This window comes from Terrapene carolina, unplaced genomic scaffold (genome assembly GCF_002925995.2).
Source record: "Terrapene carolina triunguis isolate 2854851 unplaced genomic scaffold, T_m_triunguis-2.0 Scaffold199, whole genome shotgun sequence".
Taxonomy (NCBI): domain Eukaryota; kingdom Metazoa; phylum Chordata; order Testudines; family Emydidae; genus Terrapene; species Terrapene triunguis.
In genome coordinates this window covers 1,271,988-1,294,892 of record NW_020664550.1, presented here as the reverse complement: position 1 = coordinate 1,294,892, position 22,905 = coordinate 1,271,988, and the positions used below count along the sequence as shown (strand labels likewise).

Below are 22,905 nucleotides of genomic sequence, written 5' to 3'. Positions count from 1 at the left end.
ACAAAGTGCTGCTGACTATATATATAGATATATATATTTTTTTTAAGTCGGCAATAAGCCATCCTGCAAACCAAAGAATCCCAGATGCCTGCTCTTAATTACTATCTGCAGCTTTCTTTCTGCACTACTACCTTAAAAACTAGTAAATATTGCACATTGTCATTTTGAGATCCACAGACATGGGACTTCCTAATCATTAGCTACTGATGTTCATAAACTGAACCAGTAACTTGCCTTTAACTTGATCTGGCAGGGGGGCAGCAGACTCCCTTCTGCTCCCATCAAAAGCTAGATAGCCTTTCCTCTGAATTCACTTGGGACAGGAGATTTTCTGGCTGAACAGTCCAAAAACTAACTCTAACATCCATTTCTCAAGGGTGAAATATTAAAAAGATACAGGATATATTGATGTATGTATTTCAGTGCTGGAATATAACAAGCTACTTTCATCTTACTACATTCAGTTTTGGGTGTTCTCAAACACATATGCTTTGAAGTGAATTTAGAGCTTGCAAAAAGTGTCAGATTGAAAGCTCTGGAGAACAAAGTCCTCTCTTTGTCTTAAGAACAGGTGCAATGAAAGGAGTAACACTGCAAGCTTCCCTCACTAACAAGACTCAACTCTGTTCTGAAAGTACTGCCTCTCCATGCTCATCCCATCTTCAGCATCTCTTCTGAAACAGCTAATAAGGGCAGGGTGACCAGAGAGCAAGTGTGAAAAATCGGGACAGGGGGTGGGGAGTAATAGGCGCCTATAAAAGACTAAGTCCCAAATATCGGGACTGTCCCTATAAAATCGGAACATCTCGTCATCCTAAATAAGGGTGACCGAGAGAAGTGCAGTCTCAGTCCACTTTCTAGCGGACAGGTTATCCAAGTGCATCCTCATTGCATATACATTGGTAGCAAGAGGAAGTTGTTGCCTGACAGACAGTGGATGGCAGAAGTCCAACTGCAAACACCTGAGACATCCCCCAGTCTTAGGCGCTTCTGTCAGATCTCAGCTCTCCCACAAAAGACTGCTTGAGGTTATTGTCCAAGCTGCTGGTCTTAACTCATCAGTTTGAAATGGCTTTCAAGAACACTCATATTAACCCCCCAATACACACTCCCATCTACCCACCACCAAAAATTAGGCATGTTTACCTGGAACATGAATGATTTTACCTTACTGTTGATACTGCACAATTCTCTTCCTATTTTAGCTGCACACATCAAACCCAACTTTTCATGAATTCCAACACTTCCTCCACTTAAAAAGCAATGTGGTTAAAGTAGAACTTGAGACAACAAGAGCTGGGCAGAGGGGGTTCTCCACTTCTGGTTCCTCATTTCTGGGAAAAGCAGAGAATTTGAGTGTTCTTTCCCCTTGAGCTGCAGACCAGAACATCAAGCAGCAACCAGCCCCAGAGTGTCATTTGCCAAATACACAGCCAACCCTCAATCTCACACTGAATATCCAATACCAGGGACGGAGGTGGGGAGAGTCCTAGGTTAGCATGATTTGTTAATCTTCTAGCAGCCAATTTACAGGCCTTACACAGATATCAGGCATCAGAGATGTGTGTATATATAACCACCAAGAAATACCAAAGAATTCAAACAGTTCAAGAACCTCAAATAATTCATGCCATGATCCATTTGTCTCAGAGCCCTGCCTGCTCACAATATTACAAGTTGCCTCTGGGAGCTAACCAGTCCCCTCTCAAAGAGTGAAACTTTACTGCTGGGTTACCTGTGTGCAACATTATCCAAACCATGGTCTGCTTTTCACCTATACCACCATAAGTACTCTTTAAAAATGTCTCCCTGCAAAAAGTTTACATGTTTTTATAGCATGAGACATTTGCTGTTTTGTTGTTGCAGGAGAAGTTATCATTAGCCCCAAGACAAAGCTGCACTCAAACCCTTTTCTTGGAATGCCAGCTTCAATCAGGATTCATTTTCTTCATGCCCAGCACAGGAAGCAGAAGAATGGAGGTGTCGGAGTGAGAGAGGAGAGACTTCTTAGATATTGTTTTGCTGCAATCAATACAAACTCAGTCACCGCGTCCCACCAGAAACTCCCTTTAAGAGACTTCTTAACCAAGGGGGCAAAGAAAAGATTGTGGAGCCTGGACTCCAATTAAGGCGTTTCCATATGCATTCCCAATTTAGTCTTCAAAAGAGGGAATTTTGCAAAAAGGCATTTGAACTGGGAATGGCAAAAATTATGACCATTCATGATCTGGGTGGAATTATAAATTGTTCATTTAAAAATGGATTACATTGAATGTCATCTCTTTCCGTTGTTCCCCAATTTGTCCTTTCCAGGAGTTCATGTGCTATGTCTTCTGCAGATCTGGGGAAAACGGCCCAGGGGTGGAGGGTCCATCCAGTCCAGACAGAGTAAATGGCCCATGGCTGCTCAGTACTGATGGAAACTAAGAAACAAAACAGAGAGTTAGAGTTGTTGTTTTTATTTTAGTTTCTTTGTTCTCATGACTCAAGATCTCTCCACAATAAGTTCTACAAAGAGCCCAAAAGGCTTTGAAAAAGCTCATATGGATTCCTCCACTACCAAGGGCTTTTACAGATCATCATCTGGCAATGGAAACTTTAATTGCCAATGCATCCAGGTGTCCCTGAACCCCAGCATTACTATCAGTGTAGCTGCAACAGACACAGTGATTAAGTTTGTAAGTTAGATTCAGACTTTAAGGCCAGAAAGGATCATCATGATCAGCTAGTCTGACCTCCTGCACATCGCAGGCCACAGAACCTCGCCCACCCACTCCTGTAAGACACACACAACCTCTAGCTCTGGGGTTCTCAAACTGTGGGTTGGGACCCCAAAGTGGGTCACGATCCCGTTTTAATGGGGTCACTAAGGCCGGTGTTTGCCCTGGGCCCTAGCAAGTCTGAAGCCCAAGCCCCACCGCCCGGGGCTGAAGCCCAAGCCCCACCGCCCGGGGCTAAGGTTACATGCCCCCCGTCCAGGGCAGAAGCCCTTGGGCTTCAGCTTTGGCCCCCCACCCAGGGTGGCGGGGCTTGGGAGGGCCTGGTCTACGGTCCCACCTCCTGGGGTCGTATAGTAATTTTTGTTGTCAGAAGGGGGTCACAGTGCAAGGAAGTTTGAGGACTGCTGCTCTAGCTATGTTACTGAAGTCCTCATATCATGATTTAAAGACTTCAAGTTACAGCGTATCCACCCTTTACAGTAGTTTAAACGTGCAAGTGACCTGTGTCCCATGTTGCAGAGGACGGCGAAAACCCCCCAGGGTCTCAGCCAATCTGATCCAGGGGAAAATTCCTTCCCGACCCCAGACATGGCAATCAGTTAGACCCTGAGCATGTGAGCAAGACCCAGAAGCCAGACATCTTGAAAAGAATTCTCTGTAGTAACTCAGAGCGCTCCCTATCTACTGTCTGGAGATATTTGCTACTAGCAGTCGCAGATCGGCTACATGCCATTCTGTTGGGATCCTGGAAGTGGGTGGGTGGAGCCCACTGCTAAAGACTTCCCCCAGCCTAAGGGGAGGAACCACAAAGTCCTAGATCTCAATTAATTACGGGGGACAACTAAAGATATAACAGGTACAGGAGTGAGGTCATAGGGGTAAACAAAAGGAACCTGACGAGGACACAGAGCAGAGAACCCCGGACAGTGCTCACTGCTCCATCATAGGCAGTCTCATCAGACCATACCCTCCATAATCTTATCAAGATCAGTCTTGAAGCCAGTTAGGGTTTTTTTGCCTCCACTGCTCCCCTTGGAAGGCTGTTCCAGAACTTCACTCCTCGGATGGTTAGAAACCTTCGTCTAATTTCAATCCTAAACTTGTGGATGGCCAGTTTATATCTATACTGAGCAAAGCCTTTATCCCAACTAATAAAACAATCACAGTTCTATGACTCTTTAATGCAAGTACCAGCACAGCAGAACAAGCATTCCACACTGTGCCTCAATATTATCTGCAGGTATTTAGACAATAGGGAGTCCAACTGTTCTGCAGATACACTCATGTAAGCTACTCCCTTCATCTCCATGGAGATGTTAAGTTCATAACACAAAGATGGCCAGTAAAATGTCACTGTTCATTTTCACAGAATCAAGCAGCAAATGTGCTTAACCCAGTTCCATTTAATAGCAACAAGTACCAATTTGTGTTCATATGTAGTTCATTTAAAAAAAAAAATATCCATTTAAAAAACAACAACAATGAAACTGACAGAATTTCCAGTCCATTGCAATAGAATGGTGCAGAATCCAGGGTCCATGCAGCAAAACTGTGGTCCAGGTTGTCACAGGCCTATACAATAGGAACACTCTCCCTCTCCCAACACTATGAAGATTGCATTAGTGTGTTTCACGAGAGAAAGATGTAATTAACAAAGTGTTATATCATTGTTACTTATATTGTAACACTGTTACTTATGCTGACATACAATTATGGCTATGGAGTAACAAATTGCCACATCTGGTGAAGTCTCAACTAATGAATCTACAATTTGATAGTTATTGGCGATTTATGACCTTTCTGTTGATTAAATGGCAAATATTTTTGGCATAATCTTGCAGTAAAATTTTTAGACCAACCCTATCCCTCACATTTCCACAACGTGCGCTGAGAAGGCAGTCAGAAGTGGAGCTCAGAAGTGGACAGGCACGGCTAGTCTTGTTGGAGCTTACCTGAAAAAGGGTGTTAGCACCTTGCAATCTTGCTGGACTGAGAGGAGCTACTGGACTGAGCGTGCTCCAGAAGTGAATACTCGAGAACAAGGGGCTTGGGGTCAGCAAGATGGGAGTCTAAGAGAGATACAAAACACAGTCATTTATGTTACAGGTTATTACATCTAGTCATTCTTAGCACTTGTACACTTAGGCCAAAGTTCTCAAACCCTAGCTGCCAGCAGTTAGCTATCTAATTCCATATGAAAGAAACAAAACAAAAAAAGGCCTGATTTTCAAATGTGTTGAGCATCTGCAGCTCCCACTGACTTCCAAAGGGATTTGCGGGTGCTCTACGCTGCTGAGAAATCAGGCCAATTATTTCAGTCCCTACATAGACACCTTAGTGTAGGTACCTAGGTCAGAAAACGTTGTTCTTAGCACCTATGTAGTTCTTTACAAAAAAAAAAAATCAAGGCGCCCATAGGAGGCAGGAATTAACCTAATTTTACAGGAGAAACGAGTGGAGGCACAAAGGTGACATGACCAGGCTCCTGGCTGCCTACTCTAATTGGGATTCAGTGCACAGTATCCTTAAGCTGATATTTCCAAAACCACCGAAGAGATTAAAATTAAAGGGAATTTGAACATCCAAATGCCCGAGGTGGCACAGAAAACCTCAGCCATAGATCAGAAATAACTAGTGTCCTACTTAGGCACATTCTCTAGATTTTCCATGTATCGCCAACAACTACTGTATATTGGCAAGTCCTACCAAGAATGGTTAAGTAACAGTGCAATGGTTCTCTCTCCCACATCTTCAGCAGTTTGTGCTTCCAATACTGTGAATTTAGGGAAAGCACCTAACTTCAATTTACTAATAGGAAAGAGATTAAAACCAACCAGAACAATGTAACAACCAGATTCAGAGCTCTTTGGATATTTTGCACATTTTCCCAAGAGATGTGAAAGCCAGGTTTTCCATAGAAGAGTAACACCCATATTATGCTGCCACTCAGCCTCCTTTTTGTTGAAAGTAGCTTCCTACTGGATAAAGTGAAGGAACAGTTAGGCTGAGGTTTCCACATTTCTCTATTAAATCATCTAACACACAAATGTTTTTAAGTCTGCCTGAAGTGCCTCATGACATGGCCCTGGAGCGAGAACACTGAGTCACCTTCAAAGTATTTTTAATCGTGCCTCCTATACAAATGATTTAACAACAGAGGCAGCTGGGTACCCCAGTTTGTCTTCCTCCATAGTCAAAGAACTGCTGAGCACTTTTCAAATAGGATGCCAGTAACACTGGTCATTTATGTTCCAGAATAGATTTCTATTTTAAAAGAGGCAGACACACCTCCCTTCAGGAGTCAAAACACAACCATTGCCGTTGGCTACTCATTTTTCAACCTGCCCTCCCTTACTGTTGTCAAGCCCAACCGATGCTGTTAATAGAAACAAGAGAAGGGAACAAGGTTACCTGTGAAAAAAATGCTGGAGTAAGAGAAGCAGTAGGGAGAGAAGGGCTTAGTATCCCCAGTGGGCTTGGATCACTGCCTGTAATGACAAGAGTGGGAGCTAGCTCCAGCCCTTTGGGTTTTTTAGCTCTGGAGAGGTGATTGGCAAGATCCTTCTCTAGCACAGACAAATCGTGCTCTCTGAGCTCTGGTGATAGGTGCTGAGGGTTCTGAGACTGCTCCAACTGCTGAGAAGCCACCGACTCTATGTCCGTGTCAATGTCCAGGTCAGGGTTAGAACTCAAGGGTGGTGAAGGGGGTGTGGAAGGAACCTCCAGAGTGGGAGAAATGGAAGATGCAGGTGGTGTTGGGGTGAAGGTGGTGGTGAAGTTTGGCAAAGGGGCTGGAGCTTCAGTGGGAGTTAATTTTGGTGGAACTAGAGTCTCCAAGGTCTGGAGAGTTTCTTCTGATTCTATAGGAAGAGTGGAGGCAAGGGGTGCAACTGCAGGCCTTTTGGAGGGCATGGTCACAAACTTTATGACTGAAGGTGTCAAATCCTGAGCAGGTTTTTTCTCCACCAGTTTCTCAGCTGGATTCTCAATCTTGACCGACCTGAAGAGCTTCACACCGGAGGAGTTCAGGGAGTTCAGAGTAAAAGAAGAGTACAGGCCTGAATGGATATAGTCATTGCGGCTGGATGATTTAGCACAGGTCTGGGGCTTCTCTTTCACACCGTTTTCCAGGTCCTTCGGAGCACTGCTGACTTCTGCAAAGCCAGCCATCACTGGGTCTCCCTCAATCCTGCCCACCATCAGTGGAGCAATATTCAAAATCTCCGGATAAGAAACAAACTTGTACACAAACTTCTGACCATTCACTTTTTTGATGATATTCTGTGGGTAGAGAAAATAATTTTCCATCATTCCACCTACTAATTTTCTTGCTACAGACGCTCCCCAAAACTGACTAATGCGTAGGTGGCATCTTTACTTCAGTAGGAAAATTTTTTCACTTTTACGAGCATTAGGATTCCAACAACTTAAAAAATACCCACCAAAACTATTATTTCTAAAATACCCCAACCAAAAAACAAGCAAACCTCACCTGAAATGCATTACCAGCAGGGTGGATTTGATTTAAATCATGATTTAAATCACTAGTCAGGAAGACTCGATTTAATCCTGGTTTTCTACATAAAAGTGCATTTTTTTTGGTTGTTATAACCTTAATACATATTCTTCACAACTCAGAGATAGATGTAGGTTTCATTTTTAGAAGGTACACACTATACATTTTTAAACAGTGATTTATTTTGAAAACTTTTCAGATTAGTTTTACAGCTATATCAGAAAATGAACAATTGTTTGGTTATTTGATTTACCAAAGGTAACTGAAGCAGATATTTATGAAGTCACTGGGAGGTGAACTATCTCCAATTCAACAGGTCAATCATTAATATTTGGAGGATTTTCTTGCCATGCTGTATTAGGAGGAGAACATCACCAGACAGATATTTAAATTGTTTTATTTAACTAAAACAACATTAAGTATTCTGGATTTTTTTTCCTTCAACAGCAAATATAATATTTTAACAAAACAAGCATATGTCCCTCGCTTCTCACATTTATCTCCAGACTTCTTCTCCTTGTCCAGATCTATTCTGCTCCCAACAATCTTCTATTCATTGCACTTTTAGAGAGAGGTAAGGGATTGACTCTGTGTACACAAATTTGCAGAGGGACAATAGAGTTGAGGTCTGTTATTTCTCACCTCTTTACGTTATTTATTTATTTAAAAACATTTTTGCTGTTAACACGCATGTTACCTCTGGAGACACAAATCCACAGTTTGAGAACTGCAAAATTAAGCATCTCTGGTGGTATCGTCTAGGCTGAGCACTGAGTCCCATTGGGTAGATAGAAAGATTAACCTAAATAATCTATACAGAAGCCCCTGGAACCCCATAAAATTGGGTCCCTAATCTATGAACTATTGGAACTCATTTACAAAACTTTTCTTAAACATTACATGAATATATTGTCTCATACTACAGAATTAGATTTTATAATCCCTATTCCATGATGAGATACCTTTGAGCTATAACGTATCTTAATTAAAACTATCTTTAGATAAAATGCTTTTTGAGGAAAAACCTTATTAAAAAAATCCAATTTAAATAAAAAAAAAATACAACAACTTTTTTTTAAATCATTGATTTTTATCCACCCTGATTACAAGCAAGGACCTTAAAGCTACGCAGCAATTTTTTTTTAGTCTCAAAATAAAAAAAAAGCACAACTAGCAACAACAAACAGATGCAGATAACGTCACCTGTCACCAGCATCAAGGTCAAAATCAAAGAGTCTAGTACACAGCAGGTAATCACAAACTTAGGCTCCAATCCTGCAAATACGCATCTTAACTGATGTCAGCAGAACTACTCACGTGCAGAAGTGTTTGCAAGATCAGGGCCTGAGTATTCAGAACAGACCACACTTATTTGAATAAGAGGTTATAATAAAAGCAAAAGATATGGGCAAGATGAAGTATTCAGCAGAACAGTATGCTAAACAGCAGCCAAACTATCCCCCTATGCAGCATTTGTTGCTACTTATTTTTGTATGTATTGAAAAGAATACACGAACAGTTTTGGTCTAAATGGATTCGTATTTATTGTACAGCTACCTACTACCAACTAAGATTTTTTAACACAAGAACAGATTAAGGAAACTGTGCAGTCCTGGTAACAATAAATTCTGAGCAACTGACTAACAGTTAGCTCAGAAACTGTATGTTATTTTCTTATCTTAAACACCCACATAATAAGAGTTGTGGGATAAACCACTTATTGAGAGGTTACTGAAATTATGGTCACTATCCGTTTCTAATTCTAATTCAGCTCCTTCAAGCCTTTCGTCAATGCCTTGGTGGTGTCAGAGCATCTGCGACTTTCAAAAGGTAACAAGAAGTAAATTCATTCGCTACACAAGAGAAGTTTCTCTGCGCTTCATTGACGCATTCTCTACTGTAGAGGTGCAGATTTATACTGAGCACAAGAAGAAGGAAAAAAATAAAAGGATTTTGGGCTACTTTGGAAACCTGTTTTTGTACCAGCCACTTTGTAGAAACAGTTGCAAGAAAGATCTGAAGTAGAGAGAGGGACACAAAATTCTCATAGTTATTAGCAAGATTTTAATTAGTTTTGAACATTCAAGACTTTAAACCCTTTTGAAGTAGACACCTGTTTTTGTGGACTATTAATAAAGGAGTGTGTGATACAAGTAAGTTAAAGAGGTGATATTTCACAGGAAGCTCTCTGGAATCTCTGAACAATTAGAACAGTAACGCTGTGGCAGGGGGAACCTTTTGTCACACCTCACCTAAGCCAAAGACAGAACTGACATCTATCTTCTTGAAGAGAATGAAAAAGGAAACAAAGCTCATTAGGCGGAAGCTGGGTGTAAGGGGGATAAGATGTGAGATGGACTAATGGGAATTGTTACCTTCACATAGTAGTATCTGAGAGCACGGCTGAGTTTGTCATAGTTCATGCTGGGCTTGTTCTTGCGGATTCCCCAAAGCCGGGCCACCTCCTCTGCCTGCAGCAATTTGAACTCTCCGTCGTTGGAGGTCCAACAGATGATATGTTTGTTCTGAGGCTCCTGGAGGAGTTGGAGGAGGAACTGCCACAAGGTGATCGTACTGTCCATAGCAGTGAGCTGAAATGCAGAAGGGTAGAGATCAGATAGGCAAAGGGTTATGAACTGTACCATTTCCTACATCTCACCAGGACAGGAAGGGAGCAAGGATGTTATTTCCACAGGAGTCAAAAATTATTAGTCACCAGTCGTGGAAGACATTCCCTGCAGAATGACAGCCTAGAAGCCGGCTGCCATCGTCTCCTCCCACATCACAGTCTTTTTCACAAGGTCTATATTTAGCCGCATTTAACTAAATCAGGTCACTTTGGGAAAGTCACACTGAATCATTAGCGAAAAAGGATTTCTAAACTGCTCTGTGCTCACCCACTTCTGGCTTTGTGTTGCCTCATGAAAACCAGTGCAGGTGCAGCAGTGTTAAAGAGCGCCTTCTCCCCTCCCACAAACTCCAGATCTTTCTTCGAAAGGAAAGAGATGGCTGGTCAAGTCCCTCCAAAGCAATTACAATTAGCAGGAATTAGAGAGACAAACACTGATACTGCAGCATAGTTCATTCTTCCTTTGGGCATTCAGAGCCTCTGTTACTTCCTATGTATGGAAAAGTCTCTCAATCCCAGTGCACTAGTCCCCATTCTCTCCTCACTCAAATCCCACAAATTGGCTCTTCCCCAACCTTTTGAGAGGGTGAGAAAACAGGGAAGAAAATAAAGATCCAAATGAATACCTATTGCATCTTGTCCTATCTGTGTGTCTGTCTTTTACAGTGCAAACTCCTAGGGCTAGGGCCCCGGTCAGCTCTGAACACATCACTGGCACTTCAATCATGACTGTATAGGTAAATATACAGTCCAATATACTTCCTAGTGCTGTCTACACCAGGGTTAGGTCAGCTTAACTACGGTGCTCAGGGATGCGGTAAAATTAACTTTACTTTCTTCTATGGGTAGATGTGAATTTAAGCCGATATAGTTACACTGCTATAACTCCCCGAGGGGACGCTCTTATTCCAGCATAGCAAAGCCTTTTTTCCCCTGTTTGGCTCACATTGCTTTGGAAGGAATTTAAGATAAACCAAAAAGGCACTTTTATTCCAGAATGGAGAGTCATAGTTATACTGGTATATTGGTTTAACTATACCAGTAGTAACTGTTGGCTTGGCTACATGGGAAAATACCATTATACAGGCAAACCTAAGGGTATAGTTGTGTACCAAAGCAAATGAATCAGACAAAAGATAAACTATCATTCGTGTGTAGGCATTGTACTCCATGTGGTTCTTGAGCAAGGTGAAACTGTGCCAGGATTCTCCAAGATGCAGGTTACGTGCATTGGTAAGTTTAGGATTCAGTTGGGGCTGCCAGTGAAATAAAAGGCTTTGGTAATTATTTCATTACTACCTGGCACATACCCACCCACGGGCCAGAAGACAACCCCTGCCTAAGGCCTGGTCTACACTACGAGTTTAGGTCGACTTTAGCAGCGTTAAATCGACTTAAGCCTGGACACGTTTACACTACGAAGCCCTTTCTGTCGACTTAAAGGGCCCTTTAAACCGGTTTCCTAACACCACCTCGACAAGGGGATTAGCGATAAAATCGACCTTAGGGGGTCGGAATTGGGCTAGTGTGGACGGAATTCGACATTACTGGCCTCCGGGAGCTATCCCACAGTGCTTCATTGTGACCGCTCTGGACAGCACTCTCATCTCAGATGCACTGGCCAGGTAGACAGGAAAAGCCCCGCGAACGTTTGAATTTCATTTCCTGTTTGCTCAGCGTGGAGAGCACAGGTGACCATGCAGAGCCCATCAGCACAGGTAACCGTGATGGAGTCCCAGTCCCAGTCCCAGGATCGCAGAAGAGCTCCAGCCTGGACCGAACGGGAGGTACAGGATCTGATCGCCATCTGGGGAGATGAAGCAGTGCTCGCCGAACTCCGAAACAGTAAAAGAAACGGCAAAACATTAGAAAAGATCTCCAAGGCCATGAAGGACAGAGGCCATAACAGGGACGCGCGGCAGTGCCGCGTGAAAATTAAGGAGCTAAGGCAAGCCTACCACAAAGTCAGAGACGCAAACGGAAGGTCCGGGGCAGAGCCGCAAACATGCCGCTACTACGCGGAGCTGCATGCCATTCTAGGGGGTGCAGCCACCACTAGCCCAAGCGTGTTCTATGAGTCCCTCTCTGCAAACGGGGAAGCGGGTTCGGCGGACGAGGAAGATGAGGATGGAGAGAACATAGATAGCTCACAGCAGCAAGGAAGCGGAGAAACCAGTTACCCCAACAGCCAGGATATGTTTGTCACCCTGGACCTGGAAACAGTAACCCCCGAACTGACCCAAGACCCTGAGGGCACACAGGGGACCTCTGGTGAGTGTACCTTTGTAAATATTACACATGGCTTAAAAACAAGCGTGTTTAATGATTAATGATTAATTTGCCCTGGCAATCGCGGCCAGTACAGCTACTGGAAAAGTCTGTTAACGTGTATGGGGATGGAGCGGAAATCCTCCAGGGACATCTCTAGAAAGCTCTCCTTCATGTAATCCCAAAGCCTTTGCAAAAGGTTTCTGGGGAGGGCTGCCTTATCCCGTCCGCCATGGTAGGACACTTTACCACGCCAGGCCAGTAGCACGTAGTCTGGAATCATTGCATAACAAAGCATGGCAGCGTATGGTCCCGGTGTTTGCTGGCATGCAGACAACATCCATTCCTTATCACTCTTTGTTATCCTCAGGAGAGTGATATCATTCACGGTCACCTGGTTAAAATGGGGCAATTTTATTAAGGGGACATTCAGAGGTGCCCCTTCCTGGTCTGCTGAACAGAAATATTCCCCGCTGTTAACCACGCGGTGGGGGGGAGGGTTGAAGTGACCATCCCAGAGAATTGGGTGTGAGGGGGAGGGGAGTTAGTTGGGTTTGTGCTGCATGTTAAACCTGAAATCGCAGCCCCTCCTTTTACATTGCAAACCCATTTTAAATGGCACGGGTGCTTGGTATGGGAAATGAGGGCAGAACTGTTTGAAACCATCCCCACATGTTAAGAAGGTTAAAAAAGCCCAAAGACTATATGTCTTACCATGGCTGCCTGCAAGCTGAAATCTGTGTCCTGGCACTGCGTGAGTGATCTCTCACACCAAACCAGGAGACTCTCAATATAAGAGGAAAAATGCGACCTTGTAACGAAAGCACATGTGCTGTGTGATGTTGTGAACAGCAAAATCTAACGTGAAAGAGTCTACCCATTGTTCTCTAAAATGTATCTTTTTTAACAACCTCTCCCTTCTCCACCAGCTGCAAATCTTACTCCTTCGCAGAGGCTAGTGAATATTCGAAGAAGGAAGCGAAGGACGCGTGACGAAATGTTTACTGAACTTCAGACTGCCTCCCACGCTGACAGAGCACAGCTGAATGCGTGGAGGCAGTCAATGACTGATTTTAAAAAAGCCCAATATGAGCGAGAGGAGAGGTGGCGTGCTGAAGAGGAGAAGTTGCGTGCTGAAACGCGGGCTGAAGAGGAGAGGTGGCGTCAACTTGTAATCAGAAAGCAAGAGTCGATGCTCCGGCTGCTGGAGCATCAAAGTGATATGCTCCTGCGTATGGTTGAGCTGCAGGAAAGGCAGCAGGAGCAGAGACCGCCGCTACAGCCCCTCTGTAACCAGCAGCCATCCTCCCCAAGTCCCATTGCCTCCTCACCCAGACGCCCAAGAACACGGTGGGGGGGCCTTCGGCCACCCACTCACTCCACCCTAGATGATTTCCATAGCAATAAGTTTTAAAGTTTTAAATTGGAGTGTGTCCTTTTCCTTCCCTCCTCCCCCACCCATCCCGGGCTACCTTTCCAATTATCCCCCTAGTTGTGTGCTGAATTAATAAAGAATGCATGAATGTGAAGCAACAATGACTTTATTGCCTCTGCAAGTGGTGCTCGAAGGGGGGAGGGTAGTGGGGGAGGGTGGGGTGGTTGGTTTGCAGGGAAGTAGAGTTAACAGGGTGGTGGGGGAGGGGCAGAGGGTTCATCAAGGAGCAACAAACAGAAGTTTCACTCCGTAGCCTGGCCAGTCACAAAACTGGTTTTCAACGCTTCTCTGATGCGCACCGCGCCCTGCTGTGCTCCTCTAACCGCCCTGGTGTCTGGCTGCGCGTAATCAGCGGCCAGGCGATTTGCCTCAACCTCCCACCCCGCCATAAATGTCTCCCCCTTACTTTCACATATATTGTGGAGCGCACAGCAAGTAGCAATAACAATGGGGAGATTCTTTTCGTTAAGGTCTGAGCGAGTCAGTAAGCTGCGCCAGCGCGCTTTTAAACGTCCAAATGCACACTCTACCACCATTCGGCACTTGCTCAGCCTGTAGTTGAACAGGTCCTGACTACTGTCCAGGCTGCCTGTGTACGGCTTCATGAGCCATGGCATTAAGGGGTAGGCTGGGTCCCCAAGGATCACGATAGGCATTTCAACATCCCCAATGGTTATTTTCTGGTCCGGGAAGAAAGTCCCTTCCTCCAGCTTTCGAAACAGAAGAGACTGCCTGAAGACGCGAGCATCATGTACCCTTCCCGGCCAGCCCACGTTGATGTCGGTGAAACGTCCCTTGTGATCCACCAGGGCTTGCAGCAGCATTGAAAAGTACCCCTTGCGGTTTATGTAGTCGGCGGCTTGGTGCGCCGGTGCCAAGATAGGGATATGGGTTCCGTCTATGGCCCCACCACAGTTTGGGAATCCCATTGCAGCAAAGCCATCCACTATGGTCTGCACGTTTCCCAGAGTCACTACCCTTGATATCACCAGGTCTCTCATTGCCCTGGCAACTTGGATCACAGCAGCCCCCACAGTAGATTTGCCCACTCCAAATTGATTCCCGACTGACCGGTAGCTGTCTGGCGTTGCAAGCTTCCACAGGGCTATCGCCACTCGCTTCTCCACTGTGAGGGCTGCTCTCATCCTGGTATTCTGGCGCTTCAGGGCAGGGGAAAGCAAGTCACAAAGTTCCATGAAAGTGCCCTTACGCATGCGAAAGTTTCGCAGCCACTGGGCATCGTCCCAGACCTGCAACACGATGCGGTCCCACCACTCTGTGCTTGTTTCCCGGGCCCAGAATCGGCGGTCCACGGCATGAACCTGCCCCAGTAACACCAAGATTTCCACATTGCTGGGGCCTGTGCCTTGTGAGAGGTCCATGTCAATTTCCTCATCACTATCGTCGCCGCGCTGCAATCGCCTCCTCCTCAGCTGGTCCTGGTTTGGCTTTGGCATGTCCAGGAGGCTCTGCATGTTTTCCAGGACAATGCGCGTGGTGTTCATAGTGCTCAGAATTGCCGCGGTGATCTGAGCGGGCTCCATGATCCCAGTGCTGGCTATGGCGTCTGGTCTGAAAAAAGGCGCGAAAGTAGTATCTGACGGACCAGGGGAAGAAGGGAGGGAGGGAGAGAGGGAGGGAGGGGCGAGTGACACCGCGTACAGGTACAGGGAATTAAAATCAAGAAAGGTGGCTTTGCATCAGGGAGAAACACAAACAACTGTCACACAGAATGCCCCCCCCCCAAAGATTGAACTCAAAAGCCTGGGTTTAGCAGGAGGGAGGGGGGAAGCAAATGAATGGAGAATAAATCTATTTTTTACATCTTAAGACGACGGCGCAGCATGACTGATAGCCCTTGGCATTTTCTGGGTGCTTGGCAGCAAATACTGGGCGCTTGGCAGTAAGCCTTCAGGTCTATTGCACGATCTGATGCCCACTGCAGTATGACAACGATGGATACCAGTCGTAATATACTATCTTCTGCCCAAAAGGCAAGGGGTTGCTGCTGTATAGCAATGTTGCCCCATCCTGCGAATAATACATCTGATAACCATCATCATCAAGGCAAGGGGGCTGGTGCAATGCAGCCCCACGGCTGCCAGCCCCATGTCTGCCAGCACCCAGATAGCCCTCGGCCTCTTCTGGGTGCTTAGCAGACAATATTGGGCACTTGGCAGAAAATAGCATACTACGACTGATAACCATCATTGTCTGCCCGGGTGCCCATGATCGACAGCCACTGCAGTACGATGACGACGGTTACCAGTTGTAATATACCATCTTCTACCAAAAGGCAAGGGGCTGGTGCAATGCAGCCCTACGGCTGCCAGCCCCACAGCTGCCAGCACCCAGATCGCCAATGAAGGCTACCAGTCATGCTGCACCGTCTACCGCCAAAAGGCAGTAAGCTGCTGCTGCTGTTTAGCAATGCAGTCCCACGTTTGCCGGCACCCGGAAGAGATATGGTGACGGTGAGCTGAGCTGAGCGGGCTCAATGCTTGGCGTGGTATGTTGTCTGCACAGGTAACCCAGGTAAAAAGGCGCGAATCTATTGTCTGCCGTTGCTGTGACGGCGGGGGAGGGGCCTGACGCAATGTACCCAGAACCCCTCGCGGCACTGCTTTGCATCATCCGGGCATTGCGATCTCAACCCATAATTCCAATGGGCGCCGGAGGCTCCGGGAACTGTGGGATAGGTACCATAGTGCAATGCGCCGGAAGTCGACGCTAGCCTCGGTACTGTGGACGCGGTCCGCCGACTTCATGCACTTAGAGCATTTTAGGTGGGGACACACACAATCGGCTGCATACAACCGGTTTCTATAAAACCGGCTTCTATAAATCCGACCTAATTCTGTAGTGTAGACATAGCCTAAGGAAGACAGCAGGCAGTCTACATGTCCGAGTGTCAGATTTTAGTCAGTCCTGTAAATGGATTACAGCTGACAGCTTACACAGGGCTCAACATTCCTACTTAAAGTAGGTGCCTCAGGGCAGGTACTTTTTTGGGCAGGTCGTAATTCAGTTCATCTATTTTTGAAGTGTACCTGCCCAAAGAAGCACTCTCTCTCCCTTCTCCCAGAAGGGCTAAGTGAGAGAGAGCACAAATGGAGTACCAAGAGAGTAAAGCAGCACTTCTCTGCCCCTAGAAGAGAGGAAAGTTGTTGTTGTTTTTCCCCCTTAGAATGGTAAAATTAAAGATAGGCAGACAAAACAGAAAAGACAGAGGGAAGAGTGAAAACAGGAAGTGAAAAAATAGGAGAGAAAGCACTAAAGAAATTAATGAGGATAAAGGAGATATGCTAGTGAGATGTTGAATCCCTATGGACAATACCTGCAGCTCCAATACACTGGAAAGGGAAGCAGGTGTTAATGGCTTATCTACATGTAACGAGTTTAACCAGGCAGATATTTGATTAGCACAGTTCTTAAAAAGTAATATCCAGTTATCGCTAATTCTTTCATATAAATACTTCTAAGCCTCAGGGAAATGGATTCTCCTGCATTACTGCTCTTAATGTTTTATCTCATGTACAAGTTTATTCATTTTACCTGGAACAAAGTAAGGACCTTGGTGCCTATTATATGTGGGACACCATCTCCATGCTAGTCCATAAGGTCACTATCTAGCTACTTGCATCTTCACCCCCCACCCCCACATCATTGTAGTATCTGAGCATCTCCCAAGTATTTCTCTCTCTATTATTATGATTCATTATTTGTACCACTGTAGTGCCTAGGTGGCCTAGTTACAGACAAGGACCCCATTGTGACAGGCACTGTACAGACATAGAACAAAAAGATGGTCCCCTTGCTCAAGAAGTTTACAATCTAAGTACAGACAAAAGACAACTTTACTGAAATGCAAGATGTACCAGAGCAACATCTAGACTTCTTCTGCCCGTATCAGCTAGTATTTTGATGGCAAGCCACAACTCAGCATTACACATTGCCTTTAAACTCAATAAGGCTTCCAGTTCAAACAGGCATTTGCCAGTAAAAGCCTGTCTGTTTACAATAAAAATTAAGGTAAGCAATTCACTGCAGATAGTAACTTAAACTGGAGACCTGGATTTCGACACTCCCAACCAAAAGCCTGAACAAAACAAAACACCTTGTTAGTGCTCAGGGAATATCCTTCAAATAACTTCTTCACTAAGTAAATGCTGAAATCCAAAGCCAAACTTCAAAAATAAAGAATTCAAAAATCCAGTCTTCTTATCTCTCTGGCTTCCACTGAATACTGGGTTTCATGCCAGACAGAAAAACATGCCTGTTTTGCAAGAGAAACTATGGCCAGCAAGGCAGGAGGCACCTCTGAGGGCAAGACTGGAGGAGATACCCTTATGATAAGAGCTTGTCTATAATTTTCACCTTTCATGTTTTATCATTTGACAATTATGTCTACTTCAAACTCACACTGCACATGAGCCTCCAAGTCCATGTCTCAAAATTAAGTTGCAATTTTATACCAAAGATTTTTAGAACTAGAGGTGAAATATACATCCCCCCAATAACTAGTCCATTTACCATCAACTAAATAAATATATCCTTGTCTTCTGTACCTTATACATTTCCATGGGAAAGTCTTGCTTGTTTCCAACACACACTGTAGGAAGATGAGCCATTGGTAACAATTTCAATAATGGGATCTCCTAGCCACCCTGGAATTGAAGACTACTGGACCAACATTGTCTCAATCATGCTTCCTGTAAGGGTGTTGGAAAAACAATCTTCCGTGCTTGTTCCAATGTTACTGAAAACAGTTTTGTCTTGCCTAAACTAGCGTTTAAAACATTTCAATCCCTGTTCGGAGGTGACAAGTAGGGAGAACTCCTGTGATCAAGAATAATTTTCCATGCATTTCCTCCAGTTGTTGCAGTCATTCTGATCCACCAGCTTTCTTGGCTGGAGACGTCATAACTCCCCAATGAGATGAGTTACGTAGTCACAGGACCTAACTTTCATAGTTTGTTTCAACATGGTTGGAAGTCTGAATTTCCATGATCACCCTCACCCCACAAGGAGATACTAGACTTAAAGGGAGACATCACAGGAGTCATTCGAACTGAAATAGAAAACATTATAAACTAAATGCCTTTATCTGATGTGGAAAAGAAGACAATTATACTTTTTGTTTCCAGGATGAATTATAAAACCCCTATTTCTAAGGACACTCAGCTCTCAGTAAACTATACTTGTTTTCTCCTGGCCCACAGGCACAAAGACGGAAAAGTGGTTATCAGCTGCATATGAAATTAGCTGTGATATGCACATCTGCTAAAAGTAAAAGCATCCTTGTTTATGACTGAATGGGCAATTCTCTGTAGCATGCTGTTGAATGATCCCTGAACAAAAAAGGTTAAATGTTTGCATGTTGACCCTAACTTTATTATGAAAAGGAAGTCTCATTTAGGATGGAAAAGGTTTCCTTTAATAATGTTTATAGTACACATAGCCTGGTTGCTACGACAACAGGACAACTATTCTCTACAAACAGGAGCTAAGACCCTAAAAATAAACAGGCTGACCAAAATCGTGAACAGGCAGTTCAGTCAGGGAGTGTCAGCTTGTTATATGGATCATGTTTGTTTTGAATACATTAGGAAGATAAGTCAATTGTAACCACTCAAATCTGCACATAGTGAATGAGGCATTGTCTTGTGATTCGATCCCTTTACATTTCAGAAGCTACTATTTAACACCAAGATCTTGTACCCACACTTGAGTGGGAAGAGATCGAAAATGAAATTCAGGAATTAGCTCAGTGGAAGCAAAAAAATACATACCGTGAATGTGGTATGTACACATGTACTACACACATACCCAACAATGCACACGCTACTCAAACATAACATCATCTTGAACTTATATAATGCTTTCATCCAAGGCCCTCAAACTAATTTATCAAGATGGGTATCAGCCTCATTATACAGGTGAAAAAACTGAGGGGCAGACGCATATAAAAACTTGCCTATGATCACAAACAGACCATGGCAAACTTTGGAACAGAAACCATGGCCCTGCTCTAACTCACATCATCACATTGAGCCAAATAAGTAATAAGTACCAAATGGCAAAGGGTTTAAGTCTTGTAATTAAAATACTACATCAGAAAGGAAATAGTCCTAGTTTTAGAGAAAAGTGTTCCACTAAAAATGCCATGATAAAAAGGCTGAGGGAAGACTGCTGGATAGCTTTAAATCTGAGACTAGACATTCATACAGTCACCACTGTAGAAGTGTGTGTTAATTAGGTATATCCTCATTTTCAATAACTGTATTACGTAAAAAAAAAAAAAAAAGATTTAAAGCACTTCAAACAAGAAGAGAGAGAAAGGAAACTTCACGCCAGATAAAGGGAGAGCTTCCACCAATCATGAAACAACTGTGATAGTAGTGACACAGATCAAAGTCCTGAGGAGAACTACACCATTTCAAAGCTTTTAACAGAGTTGCTTTCATTTTCCAACTTCCTGGCAAACACACAGAAATCCCCTCCACCCCGAATCAAACCCCAACCTTTTCATACAAATAAAGCAAACACCCACCCAAAAAGAACAGTACCTTACTTGCCATTTAAAAATCAGTTTATGTTTCCACAAGTGTGCTAATATGAACCATGTGGGTGTTAAGACACATAAATGAACCCAATACAGAGTGTGTAGGTTACTGTAGATCTTTAGCTTTCTTTTCACTGTGACAGACACAAATTAAGCCACTTGCTGCCTCCTCTTCGGAGAGGATTCAGACTAATCCCCAAGACACCCCATCCTCAAACTCATTCAGTGACACCAGCACCTAAATTTGTTTATTTTTCCACCCAACCCCTACCAGCCATAAAAACATCCTGTTATGTCTGGCTCCTTCCTCCTACAGCCGCCCACTGCTGCTGCCCCATCTCCCAGCCAGGGTGGCAAGCTGGGGGGGGGGGGCGGAAGCAGTTTAGTGGGGTGCAGGAGAGGAGGGGAATGGGGAAAGAAAGAGGGAAAATGGGCAGTAGTAGAGGGCAAGTTGAGTGCAGATCATGGGGTAATTGCTTGGGAAAGGGGGCTGGGATGCATGGGGTGACTGGGAGGGGCAGGAGGCACAAGCACTGGGCCAGAAAACGGGGCTAAGGGGGGAGATCAGAAAGAAGGGGGCCAAGGTGCATGGGGTGACTTGAGGGAGCATATGGAGGAAGACTGTTGGGGTCCACAGGGTGACTCAGGAGGACCGGGCGTTGAGGAAGAGGGCTGGGGAGGGAGAGTCTTAGGGTCCAGGGAGTGACTAAGGAGGGGAGAGAGCTGGACTGGGAGGAACACAGGGGGGAGGGGGGATGCATGGGGGACTCAAGGGGAGGGGAATGGCTGGGGTACATGGGGGAGGCAAGAGAGGGGAAGTGTTAGGATCCATGGGGTGACTCAGAGGGACAGGATGGGGGGGAACACGGAGGGACTCGGGGGGTCATGGGCAGGATTGGGGGACATGGGAGGTGCACAGGGTGACTTGGGGGTCGGGGGCAGGACTGGGGAACACGGGGGGGTCAGGTCGCATGGGGTGACTCAGGGAAGGGGCAGGACTAGAGAGATATGGGGGGAGGAGGGGTGCACAGGGGACATGGGGGGTCGGGGCACATGGGGTGACTCGGGGCAGGACGGGGGGACACGGGGTCGGGGCGCACAGGGGGACAGGGGACAGGACTGCAGGGGTACGGGGGGGTCGGGGCGCACGGGGGGCGGGAAGTCCGGGGGGGGGTCAGCAGGGGCGGGGCCGGAGCCCGGACTCACCGAGGCGGAGCCCCCGCTCCCCGAGCGGCGCGGTCGCTGGCAGCGGCAGGTACCGGGCTCCCCTCATGGCCGGGGGCCCCCCTGTCGGGACGGGAGCCGGGCCCCCATCCCGGGCGCTGGAACCGAACCAGAGCGGAGGCGGCGGCGGCAGCGCGCTACATGGCGGGACACAGGGCACATTCGCTCACACGCGACACGGGTCCGTCCGGCCACCGTAAGCCACACTTCCGCCCCGGAGGGAGGGGCTGGAGACAAGACTAGACTTGGCCAATTACAGCTCGCCCCTTGGGGAACAACTGGCCTATGAAAAGCCTTGTTCCACCCCCTTCTCTGCAGAGCATTATGGGGAATGTAGTTCTTTGGAGGGGGGTTGGCTCTAGTAGAGGCCAGCTGGACATGTGCCTAAGGACTGGACAGGGCGCTAACGCTGAGGGCAGACTGCTGGGTTCTCCGTCCAGCTGTTGGGCAGCATACAAGACCCAGGAGGAGTCCTGAAGTGTCTGTTTAGATCCCCCAGTCACTGTATGAGCTTGGGCAAATTACAGCACCCACCCATTATATGGCACCCAGGCTCTCTATGTTCAGGGGTGTTGAGCACCAGCAGCTCCCTACTCCCACATCAGGAATGGGAGCGGGGGTACGCAGCCTTTCTGAAAACCACACCAAAGGCCACAGCTGCTGAGAGTGCAATATTAATAGGCATAAGAAAGTTGGCCTTGGCGGCCCTGGGGTTGCTTTTGCAAAACCAGAACAATGATACTGGCTCATTTTAAAGGGGGAATGGAGGTTGTTTCATTCATTAACAAGGGTAGTACGCTTTAGAATCCTTAGCGGAAAAAGCAGACAGGAACATTAAAATCACAAGTTGACGGTGCTAATGTTTTTACATACAAACTTTAAAAACTCTCAGTGCCTCCTGTAGCAGCCCCTGTTTTCATATGTACACAGTCACAGAGCTAAAGAAAAACGTAAGACGGTGAGGGAAAAAGGTAAGAGACTGATAATGTCAGCCGAAATTAAGAATTTTTGAGGCAGAGAGGTATAGGGAAGCTATTGGAGATGACAGATGCTGAATAAAGGGTTCATCACGGGAGGAGGAGAGGAAAAAAGAGGCAAGGGATAGAAGATCAGTTTGGGAAAGGAAGAAGCGAATTTTTAAGAAAGAAACATGAGCAACTCCATGGAAGATTTTAAAAATCCCTAGCAAGTGCACTTTTGAAGCATGTGATTAAATAAGTGTCAAGTAGAGTTGTTCAAAGGGATGATGCACTAACAGAGGGGAGGTAGCATTCTCCCCAAGCCGGAATACAGGAAGCTGACTTTAGGCCATAAAGAAGGAAAGCTCAATAAGCAAGGTGAAAGGAGATCAAGTCACATGTGACAGCATGAGCAGTGGAATGAGTACAGGCCTACATGGGAAACACTGTGGAGGGAGTGAAGGCCATAATGTGAGGACAGAAGAGATGCAGGAAGAGAAGAAAGTTTCAGGATTAAGTCTACAGTCCATGGAGCGGAATGGGAGAGCGTGTGCTGCGATTGATGAGGATCTTGCCCAAGAGAATTGCT

The 22,905-nt window shown here is 45.6% G+C and overlaps 1 protein-coding gene across 1 annotated transcript; it reads right to left on the bottom strand.

Annotated features, from left to right (window-relative positions):
* Positions 1 to 796: 796 nt before the first annotated feature.
* LOC113407157 (ETS domain-containing protein Elk-4-like) lies at positions 797 to 21,425 on the bottom strand. Its single transcript, XM_026655264.1, has 5 exons — positions 21,340 to 21,425; positions 9,612 to 9,827; positions 6,132 to 7,001; positions 4,673 to 4,789; positions 797 to 2,423 (listed from the first exon to the last, which is right to left on the bottom strand). The coding sequence occupies exons 2-5, from the start codon at positions 9,816 to 9,818 to the stop codon at positions 2,325 to 2,327; spliced, it is 1,293 nt and encodes a 430-aa protein (XP_026511049.1). The 5' UTR covers positions 9,819 to 9,827; positions 21,340 to 21,425; the 3' UTR covers positions 797 to 2,324.
* Positions 21,426 to 22,905: the final 1,480 nt, after the last annotated feature.